This window comes from Caretta caretta, chromosome 5 (assembly GCF_965140235.1).
Source record: "Caretta caretta isolate rCarCar2 chromosome 5, rCarCar1.hap1, whole genome shotgun sequence".
NCBI lineage: Eukaryota > Metazoa > Chordata > Testudines > Cheloniidae > Caretta > Caretta caretta.
Genome location: NC_134210.1, coordinates 131607914 through 131623979, shown reverse-complemented (window position 1 = coordinate 131623979; position 16066 = coordinate 131607914). Strand labels below are relative to the sequence as shown.

Genomic DNA, 16066 nt, shown 5'->3' with positions numbered 1-16066 from the left:
GGCAAGAGATAATTATCTTTTCATTTTTAGAGATTTTTACAAAAAAACCCAAAAACCTATTTCGTAAACCAAAATTGATAAGCTGGGTGTTCATTACCAATAGAAAAGATGGATTACCAATGACTGTGGTTATCCAAAATTTTGCATATGAAATGTGGCATCTTTCCTTAATTCTATTACATAGAAGTATAATGACATACATAGTGGCATTTAACATAATAAAAAAATTTGGTCCATTTTAAGATACAGTGCATTACCTAGTTGAATGAATTCTAGTATATACAGCTCTGCCTGTACCCAGTGCTATAATGTGTCCCCGATGGTCTTTTCCTACCCTTTTTCTCTGTCTCTGAAGCCAAAAGTGTGCTCCGCAACTGGGAATATTAAGACCTGCCTACGCAATTTATGTTCCTTCAGAATTTGAGAATAATCTTTAGTATTCAATCATACAGATAAGTTTGCCACTGGTATAGTAAAAGGACACTACATTTTTAATAGGACAACTCTGTCCTTCATAGTTATTGGTAAATTTGCCCAGTGATTCAAATCACTTTAAAACTGATTAAGTGAGAAGGCTAATAATTCAATATTTGGATTTCAGACCAAATCAAAGAGATTATGATGATCAAATACTTAATCTAAGTGTGTGCTAACGTAGCACTGAGCCATGCATTCTTGCACAGCTCCAATGTACAATCAAAACTCTGATTTAAGGTTCAATTTATAACCGTGTAATTTACTAAATTCCTCAATGACAATGGCACCTGGAGTAGGATGTCATCAGCGTGGGGGGAGCATCAGGAAAACAAGATCAGCTGCATAGTATTCTACCTCATCATCTATTCCCCAGACTTGGATACCTTCACTGATTTGTACTTCTAGTGTAAGTGTTTGACTACTACACCATGCAACATTGGAGACAGGGAACAAAGCTCTACCTTGTGCCTGACACAGTCAGAATATTCTTCTATTCACTATAACAGAGCCTTGTGGGATAGTGTACAAAATGCTTCAACAAAAAAACTTCAAAAACAGACTTCAATGAGAAACTGCAGAACTGGAATTAATTTCCAAACTTGACACCATCAAATTAGGCCCAAATAAAGACTTGGTTGATACTCACACCTTCTTGTCAACTGTTGGAAATGGGCCACATCCACCCTGATTGAATTGGCCTCGTTAGCACTGACCCCCTACTTGGTAAGGCAACTCTCATCTTTTCATGTGCTGTATATTTGTACCTGCCTAGTGTATTTTTTACTCCATGCATCTGATGAAGTGGGTTATAGCCCACGAAAGCTTATGCCCAAATAAGTTTGTTAGTCTCTAAGGTGCCACAAGGACTCCTTGTTGTTTTTACTATTAAGGATGTTCACAGATATGTGCTACTGACATCTTAAATCTGGAGGTAAGCCATCTAAGTATACATACTGAAGATGTCCCCACTCACCACGTTTTAAATGACCAATATATAGAGAGCTGAAGACAAACTGTAACTGTGTTACTTGTCAGATATGCATACTCCTTATATCAAGGATCCCTGCAAGTGGCGAGGCTACAAAAGGAAGAGTTAAATATTTTGTTTGTGCCCTTTATTATTTTTACGAAGGTCTCAAAGGTTGCATTGTTGTTGGGGTTTTTTTGTTTGTTTCCTTTAATACACTCCTTGCATGAAAAGTATTAGCTCTTCACATTCTTATTTATAAAGTGGAGGATTGAAAAACTACTAAGATTCTGACATCAATGGACAAACCTCAGCTGCTTTCCCTCTCTTCATTTAGGAGGGGAAGAGTTTAATACGGCTGCTTTAAACTTTTTTGGGGGAACACTCCCCTTCATGTCAAATTCAAACTCCTGACAAACTGGTACGAGAAAGTTCCCTTCCCCCAATTTCAACAGGGATCTGCAAAAGCTGCAGTTGAACTTTCAGCCTATTGTGATATTATGGACAGTAGTTCTCCAGTTGATCAAGAAAAACAGCAGTCGAGGCTTGTTATTTCTAGGAGGAAAAACAAGCAAACAACCTTTTTATGGAAAAAGGTGAAGAGCAATAAAGAGGCACAAACAACTTTTTGATAGCAGTTTACCTTTCACCTATGGTTCTATCCTGAAATGGGATTAAATTTGTTAGTCTCTAAGGTGCCACAAGTACTCCTGGTTTTTTTGAGGATACAGACTAACAGGGCTTCTACTCTGAAACCTGTCATTGTAGGGTTGCACATCTGATTACATCTCAATGATCTTCAGATCAAATTTGTTCAATTTACAACTGAAGGTATTTTTCCTCAAACCCACATTGGGATCTCAGCATCTAGCTGTGTTCTTTCTAGTTTGTGGAGGTCGAAAACTACCCTCCACTACACCTGTGCAATCTCTATTGACTTGAGGATTTGTAAAAAAGTGTAATTGAAGATATTATTACAAGGTGACTGAGTTGCACAAGTGATTGTGGAACTAGAAATTAGTTAACAAATCTGATGATTATGCAAAATCCAAACCAGAATAGTTTGCTCTTCCACAGTTGAGTGGACACTGTAGTAAAGAATAACATCATTTTACCTCTTTATCATAGATATGACTGAATATACCTTAGAAGCAGAGTAGTAAGATGTCATTTTTCCACAGTCTTTTCTGAAGTGCACTTAAGATTTTTAGGGTAATTGGTTGGGCATTTCCATACTTAGCAATTAAAAAAAAAATTATTTTTTACCTTCATTCAAATTTCCTACCTGTTGAAATTTTCTTTAAAAAAAATTTTCAAAGCTCTTTTAAGGTTTATTTTTCTGATAAGTTTTCTCCAATTACTGAAATGGATTTACATCATTAACTTGGTTTTTGACATTGAATTAAACTCTAAAAGAGCCAACAACTTTAGATAATGAGAAATCCTTAATTACATTTACTACAGTTAGTTTGATATCTTCTACTGTAAGCTAATATTTTAATTTAGGAATAAGTTAATACTGAAAAAATATTTTATTAAGAACTAAAATACTGACTGTAGAAAAGCAAAGCATGAAGAAAATACCTTTAGTCTCCAATTATCTCCTACTTCTGTTTTGATTCTGTTTAACCAGTTTTCATCAAAGTATGCTGGATCTCTGAAAATAAATAAAAGTAGCATATATGTTAAAAACACCAATTTCTAGTACTAACAAGCTAGAGATTCCAGATGAATCCTATACTGATGTTCATTTAAATGCATATACACATATAGATATTAATATAATCTATCTAAATATTTATATCACGCTCATCATACTGTTATCCGAATGCCTCCAATACTTACCTAGTACTTTTGAGGTGACTGTAATACTCTTAAAATGACACCTAAGCCGTGGGGGCCATTGTCTGGCTTATTGTAAAAGGTGCGTGCCCCTTTGAGTGGTAAAGAGAAAGCGAGTGACTTTCTGCTGCAGTGGCAGACCAGGTCAGCATGCGGATACTGACCCACCCCCTGCCAGTGACTGGAATAGAGGGACAATTATATAGGTCCATGCCGGTGCAGGAAAAGCCCTCTTTTACCTGGACCAGACAGAGCAGCACCCACCCTCCCACCCACAGAAGTGGTGAAATACTAGGTTTTATCAGGATCTGCTGTGGGCATTCCTCTGCTCACTCCTTTTTCAGGGGGCACAGATGGAATTTTTCCCTCATCACATTAGCCAAGGTGAAGTGGGTTTTTTTCACCTTCCCCACACAAGGATTAGAGGAGCTTAGTTAGGGTGAACATGAAATGGGAGTTAGGCTATGATGTCGCAACTCTTTATGTAAACGTGGGGTAGATGTCCAAGTGTAGGTACTCCGTAGGGAAGGGATACAGTGATCAGATAAAAAGGATTGGTAACCGATTTAAGGGAGGTATTCTTTAAAAGAGCAGAACTGGAGGGGAGGGGATGGTTCAGGGCTCCTATGATTGGTATGGCAGGGAGCCAACCCCCTCCCTCTTTATAACCCCCCCACCCTTATTCAAGGGGGAGAGATGGTAAAGTCCCAGAATTGGGTTGGCTGGGGATGAGGATGGGTAAGCGGGATGGCCCATCATGTATATATTAAAATGATAACCTGCATTGTACACTTTTATCTGTCAGGACTCCCAGACATTTAAGAATAAAGTTGCGGCCTAATTAAACCACATCAAACATTTCCTGTCCTTCTTCCAGCATAACTGGACAAAGCACCTAGCCAATTTGTACCATGTTCTGCAAATGGAAAATTTTCTTTCCAATCCTCACAAGCAATCACCTAATGCCTGGAATCATGAAGTCTGAATTATCTTACAATAACCATATTTAGCTTGCATACTTGTATGTTATTATTGATACAATTAATAGACTTTTTAAATCCAAACACACGTACTTCTTATGAATTCCTGGAGCAGTGAGTTCCCACATACTAACTTTAAATATTTCTTTAAAAATGTAATCCCTTCAATTTCAACCAAAAAACCCAAATAAACCCATTCTCATACAGTGGAAAAAGTTGAAAAGGAGCACTTAGTTTATATTTACCTCTGAGCATCTGCTTAATTGTTTTCCCTTCTATCCTATAAAAATCCCAGCATTTTCCTTGTAAGCCCCGTCAAACCTTTAACTTTTTTTTTTTTTTTTTTTTTTTATTACAGTCACCCTTCTTTCAAGTTTTTTCCAAGTTTGGCTCCTGAGGTGAAGCAACCAAGATAGAAAACAGTACTCAACGAGGGCACACTATTGTTTTGTATAATCTGCCATTATATTTTCTGTTCACCTCTGTTTTCTATCCCTCTGGCAGACATCTTCCCTGAGCAACTGCTAGGGCTTTCTCCCCAAGGTTCAGAGACTAGCTAAAAAGAGCGAATGTTTCTTACTGGTAACTGTTTATTCAAAAATCACATTTTCCAACACAGATTTTTGATAGTTATGTTCCCACCTACAAAGAGGCCAGGAACTAAATGTAACCGTCAGTTCCAGTAAACAAGTATCCAAAATCATGTTCTCTCTCTCTCTCTCTCACACTCACTCAGAATGAAGCAGAAAGCAAACAGCCAAACAGAACGAAGAAGAGACAAAGGGAACAACAATAAAAAAAATTAGTGATTTAGTAGGTGACATTTCCGCATCTTAATCAGCATAAAGCAATGCCCCCTAGCATAGTTTCACGGAGCACTTTGCTATAGGGGCCCCCACATTTTTTATGACAAATGAAATCAAAATCTGACCACCAGTAGCCAGAAAACTGATGGCACTTTTTGAACGAGTATGGCTATTAGGATCTACTTCTCTAGTGAGTCTCCAAAATGGGTAAACATCCAGGCAGTTTCAAGAAGAAAAAGTATTCTTAGATTGCGGACTTAAAAAGTTGTGCTGCCACTGTGCACTGTTATTGCTTTGTTCGATCCAGTGGTGTTGAAGTGAATCCTATATGAAAAAAGTATATCGGTTATTAAGTCTTAGCCACTTTGTGATCTTTTGGGATGGTCCATTTATTTTAAATCTATCAAATCCACTAATGTGCCTTGTGATCCAAATAAAGCTCGAAACTCAGATACAGCTGGCCAACCATTAGATTAGCGCTTTGATGGCTAGACCATACAAATTTTTGTCCTCTTTCTTCTGCTACACTAGCTCCCAGGTATCCCCTTTCTCTACAATGTCCTCAGAGTTAACAAATGGTCTGTGATAGATTACATGGCAAAGGAGACAGAAGATCACAATGGTGAAAGTGTCTCAACTCAACAGATTCCAGGTGCTATATTACACATTCCTCTACAGAAACTATGATGAAGGCTAAGGCATATTTCTTTTTCTCTGACAGCATCTAAAAACACATAACTGGAAGAATGATTTTAAGTACTAGGCAATCTTATGACTCCAGACTGCTCCCATTCAGAGACATAGCTCAGATCCATGACTACGGACACAAGAGTACAAAAGCATGAAACAGCAAATGCAAAATATATAGTAGAGTTTCATCTGGTTTTGCTGATAGATCTCACTATGTGTGTGAAATAGACTTTGTCCAATTAGCTGTGAAATGAACCCTTCTCTCTCATGAACAGGTAAATCCAGGAAGGAAAGCTTGGTTCCACTATTGACAAAGATTATTAATGACTACATGAAAGCATCATGCCAGCCTCTTTTAAAGTAAGTGGTGTTTAACACCTTGCACAAGAAGTCATCTTCTGTTTTACTCTGTTTTCCATTTAGTCCCAAATCTCCCCATTCTGGAGATTTAGTGAGAAAATATCAGCTGGACAACTGTAGCACGATATAGATTCCAGTTACATGAGGGCTGGATAAACCTAAAAAACTACACTAGTATCTTTGGTTGATCTCGGCTATGAACAAAAGTCAGGTGTCCAAGTTGATCTTGTTATATCTTTCAGCAGACTTACTGACCATGCTGCATTGGTTCATATGAGTGACTTATCAAGGGGGCAGTGAATGATCACCTGTGCCTTGCTGTCAAGGAGTTCTTATTGTATTCTCCTGTGTTCTGCCACAAGATTTTCCTCCTACCACCCCAGTCATTTAATGGCTATGGGAGGCCACTTACTGGACATCTTCAATCACTTCAGGCTGCAGTGCCATCCTTATGCTGACACCCTAGTTTTACATTCTCCTTTGAGACAGCTGGTTTGAAATTTAAGCCGGACAAGAATGAGACACTGCTCATGAGCAGGGAAATGATTTTGAGGAGCTTGCTGAATGACAGTCATGAAAATTATTAAACAAATATGCCAATCACTAGTGAAACGGTGTAAAACTTGGTGTCAACCTCAGTTCTGCTCAGTCCGTAGGATAATATTCTGATAGTCAAGAGTAGCTATCATCTATGCCTTCCTCAGCAATGAGTGTAGTATGAATACCAAACAGACAACTGCCCTTACTGTCTTCTTGGGAGGGGTCAAAAAAAACAGGATGCCCACACCTGATATTTGTCCATCTCTGCATATGCATTTTAGTCTTAAATGTCTCATATTTCATTTTAGAGGGAGAATCCATAAATGAGTGAATCTTTTTCCACAGCTCCCTTTTGTACTTGCCCAGGAAGGACACTTCACTCCCAGTGAGGGTTCCAGTCACTGGCAGGCTGGTAAACTCTCCATTCAAAACGTAACCTAGATTCTCTGATTGTCATGGAATGCCAACCATGAGTTTGGCTAGAGCTCCCTCCAGGAAAAGGCTACCGTGGCAAGAATAGCGAGCACTGTCCCAATACAGAAAATATTGACTTGGTTTTGCCTCTCTAGTTCTACTGTAATCTGCCCTGATGAACATTTGGTCAGTCCCTTCCATCAAAGCAGAGGTTCATAAACTGACAGGGAAACAGATACTATTGTGTTCAGAACTTCAAACATCATGAGCTTCAGTGACAAGACGTGCCAGCCTAATCCACATATGGAGATGGGCCCGGATCACTACAGTGATGCAGGAAACTAGCATGCCCAACATCTTCAGATTACTATCCAACACTCTGTCTGATCCAATTAGCTGTGTTCTTGCTGACTGTATTTTGGTTACTCATGGAAAACTGACACCCTGTCAGGAGTCTAATAGCACCTTAAGTGGATATTTTCTTCAGCAACACTCTGCTTTCTTGATGCTCTTTTACAAAATTGACTGATTTCTCTTGATGAAACTCTTGATGCCATCTAGAAATGGATATAATTCTCTCTTCTTCCCCCATGAAGTAAGATATTGATATTACTAGGATCATAGTGAACACACATGGGCAGAAGACACATTCAGATATAGGACCTTATACTGGAGGCAGTTGTGCAGAGCAACCCTCAAAAAATTCAGGCAGGGATAATACAGTTTACCTTTCTCAAAGGGACTGATATGATGAAATAGTCTAAGTCACCCGATTGACTTCAGCTCTCCATTCTAATAAGGTGCACTAGTTGAGAGATTTTCACATCAAACTCTCACAACCCTTCAAGTCTTCTTGGGGATTACTGAAGATAACTAGGAGTAAGCACCAGACATCACGTCTGTGGTACTGGCTCTATAGCACCTATTCGCAGTAAGTGATCTATTGGCTTCTGAAGTGAATTTGCTCTTCACTGAATTCAAGGATGTTGCTGGAGTGCTCAAATCTTTGTTTTAAATTTACCCAACAACTCTTCTGAATAACTTCTAGCACCCACCTGTCTCCTGTCATGCATTTCTACTCCTGCGACAGTTTTCCCCCAATTAGTTGGTTGTCTTGGGACAGGAGTGGGAGTCATGCTGCTGATCTAGAAGGAATGGTGGACTGGAGAAGTCAGCCCTGGACTCCCCCTCCTTTGCTTGAACAGTCCCGCCTGCCTCTGGACTAAGAGTCCTTTCTGTGGTACCTGTTTGAATTGAAGGAGCAAAAGGAAAACTTTACTGGCTGTTTCAAATTATATATATATATTTTTAAATAGCTGATGGGAGCCAATGTTTTTCCTCTGTATTTTCTAAAATGGTTTTGCCTAATGGTTCCCAATCACCTTACCAACTGAATACTTAGAGATACTCATAACGTGTTAGATTTATGGGCAAGCTTTCTGAGACATAGGTGATCACTGGCTACTGTGTTTACTGCCATAGATATCTGAGAACCTAAAAGAATCCATCGAGGCAACCACACTACAAAAGAAGAAGCAATTGTAATTTTCTTTTCAAATGATTTAATACCTGATGACTACTCTGAAAAAATTCAAAATCAGCTGATATTAAGACTCTTTTGCTCCGAAGCGTTTCTCAGCAGTAAGACATTCAAAATTATTGTGAAACCGATGTATGTATATCAGGAACTAGAAATTTGCCATCTAGCATGCCTCTGCAATGAAGTTCAATTAACAGGAGCTTTGACAGCCATAAAGTCTATTTAGACGGGCCCAAATTATTGTATGGGGGTTATCACCTGAACTTACAAATTGCTTAGTTGACCTTTATTACAAATCACTGGTTGCATGGGGAAAGTGAATTCAAGCTAGCATTCACTGAAGCTGGGGGGGCGGGGGGGAGTGATAACAAGAACAATCACTAAAGCATCATTCCATTTCAATGCTGCTATGGAAATACAAATTTTATACTGTACACATTTTACCTATGATGACTACACACCATAAATAAATAAATATCCCCTGTGCAGCTGGAAACAGTAAGTCAGGGTTGATTTTCTTGGGACTCTGCCCCTGGAAGTGTACAAGATACAAGGCCCAACAAAAGGTTAAAAATATGATCAATAAGACTACTGAGCTCTCCCTCCCCATGTCACCCAAGAGTTTTATTTTTGATACATACAAGACATAATTCCTACAGACCCCCATTTTGAACTATACACACCAGTCAGCCACATGTGTTGGCCAACAGGTGGATACAGAAAATAATCCTATCAACTGCTGATTAGTGATGAAGTTATGGGACATACACAGTATGAGGCAGATGCATCACTTCATGATTAATGGCTACCCAAACTATACAATGTACTACTATGATCTTGCATGTGCATAACTTTATGATTAACGAATATCTAAAGTATCTAATGTAACAATATGGTCTCAGCTTCATGAATGTTCTGAAACATGATTCAAGAACGGTTAAGTTAGAATCTCAAATTCTTACAAAATTTACTAACAAGATCTCTTATCCCAAGTGCTCACCTTCCCTCAGTATATTCTGTCATGTTCCCTCCTGCTTCAGATGGTGAGAGTCCCTTTTTAGATTAATGTTGTTACAATACCTGATTTATGTTGTGGATTTCCTGTTTTTTAGGCCTAAAACATTGACATTCATCTTTCATGATACATAGACTAGTAATGATGATGCTAGTTTAAAATTGGGCATACTACACATGTTTTCTTTTTTGCATCCTCTTTAATGTCCCCTAAACAACAACATTCGAATAGTAGAGCGTTTTTAATCACACTCAGGAGCAGCTAGAACTGTTGACATATTGTTTGAACATACCAGGATTCCTTTCTGACAAAGCATGTACAAGGCAGCGTAGCTTTCATAACTGATGCCTCTGTTTCTGTGTAGGAGGACTTCAACTTATCTGTGGAATATGTGCCAAGATGTTGCCCTTTGAGAGTTTTATTTGTTACTTCAGTAAAACAGCCATGTCTGGAAAATCTCCATGAAACCTGCTTTTTTGCATTACTTTTCTGTTGGGCTTATTTGTATTTCCCAAATTCTATTATACAATTTCCTCCAGAGCAGAATGAAACTATACGGCATAGGACCTTCTTAAAAGTTCCAAGGGGGAGGTAAATATTTTCTTCATTTTTAAACCAGGATTATCCTCTTCAGTTCCTCATTTATATTCTTCCATATTAAGTCCTCTTACAAAACATTTTAAGCATTGCCTCAAAATATTAGACAACTTCTGAGTTTCCTTCCACTTCCTCCTGTGTACTGCAGGCAGACTGCTACTCCTTCCCTCTGTGGAATAAGGGACTGCTGATGAAAAACTAATACCTATTTTTATTCTTTTTGATTTCCTAATCTTCCTTTTGGAGGATTTGTGCAGAAAACTACTTTTAGATTTGTTTATTTGTTTTTGCCCAGCAATTATTTTGATTATGTTCTGTACCTTCCCCATATTAAGGAATAAAGTTGATCCCTTGACTCTTTACAAGAATGTAGGAATTGTCATACTGAATCATGCCTATTGTCCATATTGACCAAGTCCCAAGGCCAGAGAGGCCAGGTAGGGCCAGACTCAGCAGCCACCTCCCCCATTTTTAGGAGAATAGGGTTGCTCTGCTGGCCCAGGGACTAAGTTGCCAGGCCACCAACCAGTTCTCCCCATTGCACCCAATGGGTTGATCTTCGGGACAGATTTATTCCCAGCAAATGTACCCCAGGGGGTATCAGGCTCCCTGTCAGGAGAAGCCACAGAGGAAGGCCCTCTTCAGCTGCTGTAAAGTGGGGGACAAGTACCTGCCATATCAGATGCTTATCCCTAGTCTCAAAACAGAAGCAGAAATCTCTCCATAAAGGATAGGTAAGTATGATACACTTGAAAATAAGCTTTGAAAATAAACCTCATTTACCAACAAACTACAGTGATGCATTCTGAATCAGTGTATACAGCATCTTAATCCATATTTGGATCCATCAAAGGCCTATTACAAAAAGTCATGACGATCCCAAGCACAGAGAGGTTCCCTCCCCCCTTAATCTTTTAGGAATTGAATGGTCTTTGAATGGTGCTAGATTGGCAGGATTAGAAATAGACCTTCTCTGTTTAACGCAAATCTTGTATTACATGAGCATCAAGTTTCCTTACACTGCCTTGCCGGTTTGACTCAACCATGACTTGAAGGGATTCACTCCAGCAGATGAAATAATAATAAATTACCCATGTCTGTTCAATCTCTGAACTCCGCACTGACACTACTAAAAAGGACGGCAATATGGGGAGTTATTAAAACTTTTTGACAGGTATAGCAGGCTCAAGATTTATCACTACAACATATTGTAATTTATGACATAGTATGTGTTTAGTAGTTTTCATAAATTGTCCTCAACTAATAAGCTATTTTGCATTATTAATCAAATTAAAATCAAACTTTTTAACAGCGGTGTAAAAAGTATTCTTCTTAAGTTTTAACCATTTTATTTCTCAATAAAGTGGAAACTTCGTACACAAACTCTTTGACCAGGTACTTGTTTTGCCTTAAAATAACTGTACTTTTCAGATGTTTTTCTCCATTTTCAAATAACTGTTGGTTATGCTTTAGGTGAAAACACAAACTAAGTTTAGCAAGCTGAGTCCTTACTGGATACTGGTCAATTTTTAATATGAAAACATACTTACTTACATTCAGATAATTGGGTACATTTACAAATGATCTATTCTGCATGCAAAAACCCCACAAACCATTAAACAATTTGTTCTTACATCTTTTGAAGCACCTGGGCCATCACAACCCCATTCGTTAAATCCTCCACAGTCTGGCATGGTGCTTCAACATTAAATGTCTGGATCTGAAGGGGGGAAAAATGAAATTTTCTTATTAGCCTGCCTTAACCATTTCTTACTAACACATCAAAGAGTTTTCAAAAGCAACACAATGGTATTGTTACTACCAAACAACAGCAAATGGCAGAGAGAAAAACAAAAGAAAACACAAAGGTGCACAAGTTTAATTCCATCAGTGGGGAAACACTGCAAGTGCTAGATTTCATTTAGTGAACCACAACACTGAGGTTTGTCTTGTCGCAGAGCCATGGACACAGCTTCGTAGACATGGTTGCAATGGAAGTTCTATTATAAGCTCTGACCAAGATTTTCAAAGCATGCTGACTAGAGTTACATTCCTAAAGGAGGGATTTGCGAAAGCATCTAATAATTTAGAACACAAATCCCACTGAAGGTTAGTGGAACCTATGCTTTTAAGTCACTCAAGCACCATCCTAAATCCCTATTTAGGCACATATGTAAGACGCCTGATTACTAAAAATGCTGATCACCTAGACCGTCCACTGACTTCCCATGGTTATATAGTTATATATACACATGCATGCGCTCTGAACAATTAACTCCTCCCTAGTGTGGGATGAGAGTGAAATCGTGCTAGTACTCGCAGATTTGTATTGGCCAGTGTTAGTTTGCTATTAATTGTAAGGTGCTCAATTACTAGGATAGGTGTGGCAAAAAAAAACACATCTAGACAGAGAGAAGTCTCTGGTATAAATATAGAGGTTAAGATGCAAGGTGTTGGTATCTGACTTAGAACTGGGGGAACAGAATGTGGCTCAGTCAATAGTGCCATATGTGGGGGTGAGTGGTGGTTTCCAGTCCATAACAGAAATACATCTGAAGTAGGCTGGGTGGGTGACAGTCATTTTGGTCAACAGACTGTGACTAGAGACACATACTGGGTGGGGTAGGGTTTCATTTTTGAATGTGCAGTATAATATACACTTCAATATTTGTGCAAGAGGTTGCAAGAACTTCAAGATCAAAGGAGACTTCCCTGGAACTTTGTGCTGAGCTTGCCCCTGACACAGCAGTACCAGACGATGAGAGCTCTCCTTCACTATAGAAGAGTGAGCAGCCATAACACTGTAGAAGTCGACTAACCTAGTTTTCTACCGTCCAGATGGAAACCCAGTTGGGAAGTCCATTGTGAATGCTGTTGTGCTAGGAGTTTGCACTGTAATAAATACTGTGTGTGTTACAGGGCAAGTGATCAAGACTGCTAACATGCCAGAGACCAAATAATTTAAATGGCTGGGCTCCCCAAACTGACAGAGCCATTAATGGAATCCTCATGCCCATTCTGTGCCTGAGCACAACAAGCAGAGAAATACGTAACAGAAAGGAAACTGTTTCCATGACGATGAAGTGTATCTCCCTGGGAAGCCCTGGGCATTGACATACAGTAGCCTGGAGAAGTGCATGATGCCAGGACTTGAAACAAACCACAAACCCCCACCACCAAACTCTGGACTTCTCAAAAACAGGAAAAGTGAAAAAAACTATTCCCAGTGAACAATATTGACATTATGGGTATTTCCATCCCCACTGTGCTCCCAGGTGATCCCATCTACCCAGTACTGCCTTGGCTCATTAAAACTTCCCCAACTACATAAACAAAAGGTAGAAGATTCCACTACACACTGAGCCAATGCAGGATGGTGGTGAAGTGTGCTTCTGGGATACTGAAAGCAAGACGTAGATTGTCTGTTGACTGTTCCATGACTAATACTACCATGATCATATCTGCTTGTTGCATTTTACGTAACATAAGCGAAAGCAAAGGAGAGGTCACCAGTAAGGACTAGAGTGGCTCAGACAGCCTGCCCTCTACTTTTTCACAGCCAGAAAATCATGTGGATGCAGCTGAAGGATGAGAACACTACTTCTGGTGAGCAAGCGCTACAGATCTGAAACAGAGGGCATCAAGGACTAATGCTTTGTTTCTTTTTAGGACTACTTGAAAATACCTTATTTTGTACAGGGAAGAATGAAGGACTAGATGGCACAACATTGATGTTAACCTAGCATATTTATGCTGTGTTAATTTTTTATTGATGTTATAATGGAGACAGTGTCACCTTATATTAAGTATCATCAACATTAAAAAACAATGCCTTTTTTCCAAAAACAAAACTTCGTTTTAATAAGGGAGTCCAGCTGCAGAAACAATTTTCTTTCCCTGTGTCAAAAACAGGAGTTGAACATCTGGAGAATGGCTGGGAGAGAGCCAAAGAGGTAGATCCCAATCCAAAAAGTTCTATTCTCTGCTTTTGGGAGGGCATGGTAGTGGGCAGCACATGGCAGCGCAGGAGCAGACTAGTTGTAGGGACAGAGCTGCAAGCAGTTTCTTTTGCGCCTTTAGTCATTAAATAATGGCTGCTGAAACTCTGCCTCCCTGTAAATTTCTGCTGTCTATATTTTCGCATGAGTTCTGTCCTCCTGCTGGAGCTGTTTCTGCCTTCCAGGCGTGTTCAGGGCTGCCTCATCTCTCACTCCTCAAAGTGGTAAATTCCTTCTCATTCTCTGTTCACATTCTCTTGCGCTTTGATGAATTGGTCCTTTCAACTTTGCCACCAACATGGAGTCTGGACAATATGCACAGCTGGACAGCAAGCCCTGACAGAGAAAATAAGATATGATTGAATTAACACGCACAGCAATCCCTCACACGTCCCATGAAATGTCAACAAATGAGACAAACTCTCTCTTCTCTTTTAAATTCCAATAACTAATCCAGAGCCATCCGACACAGAATGTTAAGGACATATGTTCCCAATTCTCACACAACACTTAAAACTATGGAGAGGTGTGGGACTATTTTAGATCAGGGGAAGCGAGATATGTAGTGCATAATGCCAAAATGGTATAAAAAAGTTACTTACTACAAAAAAGTAGGATCTTGGAAAATGAGGGGTTTTGGTTTTTTGTAGGTGATATCCAATGAGAAGCTCCATGACTGGTGATGCTTGGTTAGCTACCTTGCTGATATGCCTTATTTAAAAAAAACAACAACTTCATATTAACTTTGGAGAAGTTGCCATACAAACAGTTCTCCAGTACAGGAGCTACAGAATGGGGTAAAATAAGGGATAGAAGGATCTACGAGATCGCCCTTCACAACACAAAGCACACAGCTTGTTACTTGCATAATTACACTCCAAACTTGTACTTATACTGCTTTACTGGCATTACATAAACAGGCATTTTCATGCATTCATTAGAAAGACAAACTCTAATGTGATTGCAGATAGCCAAGTTGTGCATGCTGTATGGAAATGGCCAGATGCCATTTGGGCCAGCCAATACAATGTAAGGTAAATGCTTTGGCAAGCATCCAATAATTAACTTATTACAGTAAGTTACAGGTCCAGCTGTTTTTATTTTTCCATTGGTGTTTCATGTGACATTAAAAAAAAATCCCCATTACGTGCCTGCTATTTTGGATGTGGCTATATGGTATAGAACAGCCAGCTGCTGTAAGTGCCAAGCCAAGCGCTTCCTCTCTTACCGTAACTGGCAGGCCATGCAGCTGAAAAGGGTACCACAAGTGAGAGGATGGAAGGGTGGGGCCAAGACAGACCAGTTATGGGGGAATAACGGTTTTGAGTGGGCTGCTGTGGGGCGGTTACTTATACTATGGCAAAGAGGATGAAGGAGGGAGTGGTTGAGGGAGTGAGGACTGGCAGAGCAGGGGGAAGGTGAAGTGGACACTTTCATCTTCACATAAGGCTATAACTGCCCATTCACAAATATTAAGGATGGCATTCATAAGAACCCAGAAAAATTTCTCTCAGCCCCAGAATCTGAAAAAAAAAATCAGTCCCCATCAGTACTGTACACAATAGTAAGCTGCATACCTGATAAAGCTTTTCTCATCTCTAGATTCCACTTCCTCATGCTGAACCAGCTCAGTCATCTCAGGATCTGGGCCTCCATCCTACAAATGGATCTTGTGATCTGGGCAACTCCTGGTCAGGCTCCCTGACCCCCGTTCCTCCTACTTGGCAATGGTGTTCTCTTCTCCCCTGAATAATCATGCTACCAAGTACTTTTTCATTATGTTTGGGAGCATCTTAGGCTGAGCAGAGGAGTGAGTCTTCAGGCTCCTAGCCAGACCCTT

General features: G+C 39.5%; 1 protein-coding gene and 1 long non-coding RNA gene across 8 annotated transcripts in view; both read right to left on the bottom strand.

The window, feature by feature from the left end:
* Positions 1 to 16066, bottom strand: part of HOOK3 (hook microtubule tethering protein 3) — a 142980-nt gene that overhangs the window by 102791 nt on the left and 24123 nt on the right. For 5 of the 7 annotated variants that reach the window (XR_007356890.2, XM_048851605.2, XM_048851604.2 and 2 more), the window contains exons 2-3: positions 11863 to 11948; positions 3029 to 3101 (exon numbers count right to left, since the gene is read on the bottom strand). Coding sequence is in view for 6 of the 7 variants with exons in the window: in XM_048851605.2 (XP_048707562.1) it covers positions 3029 to 3101; positions 11863 to 11948 (159 nt within the window). In the remaining variant the exon portion in view is untranslated. Of the gene's footprint in view, positions 1 to 3028; positions 3102 to 8131; positions 8321 to 11862; positions 11949 to 16066 lie in introns of those variants that run through there. The other 2 variants (XM_048851607.2, XM_048851608.2) reach the window with 2 other exon arrangements.
* LOC142072240 (uncharacterized) lies at positions 13957 to 14932 on the bottom strand. Its single transcript, XR_012668683.1, has 2 exons — positions 14829 to 14932; positions 13957 to 14562 (listed from the first exon to the last, which is right to left on the bottom strand). It is a non-coding gene; the product is annotated as an uncharacterized LOC142072240 (long non-coding RNA).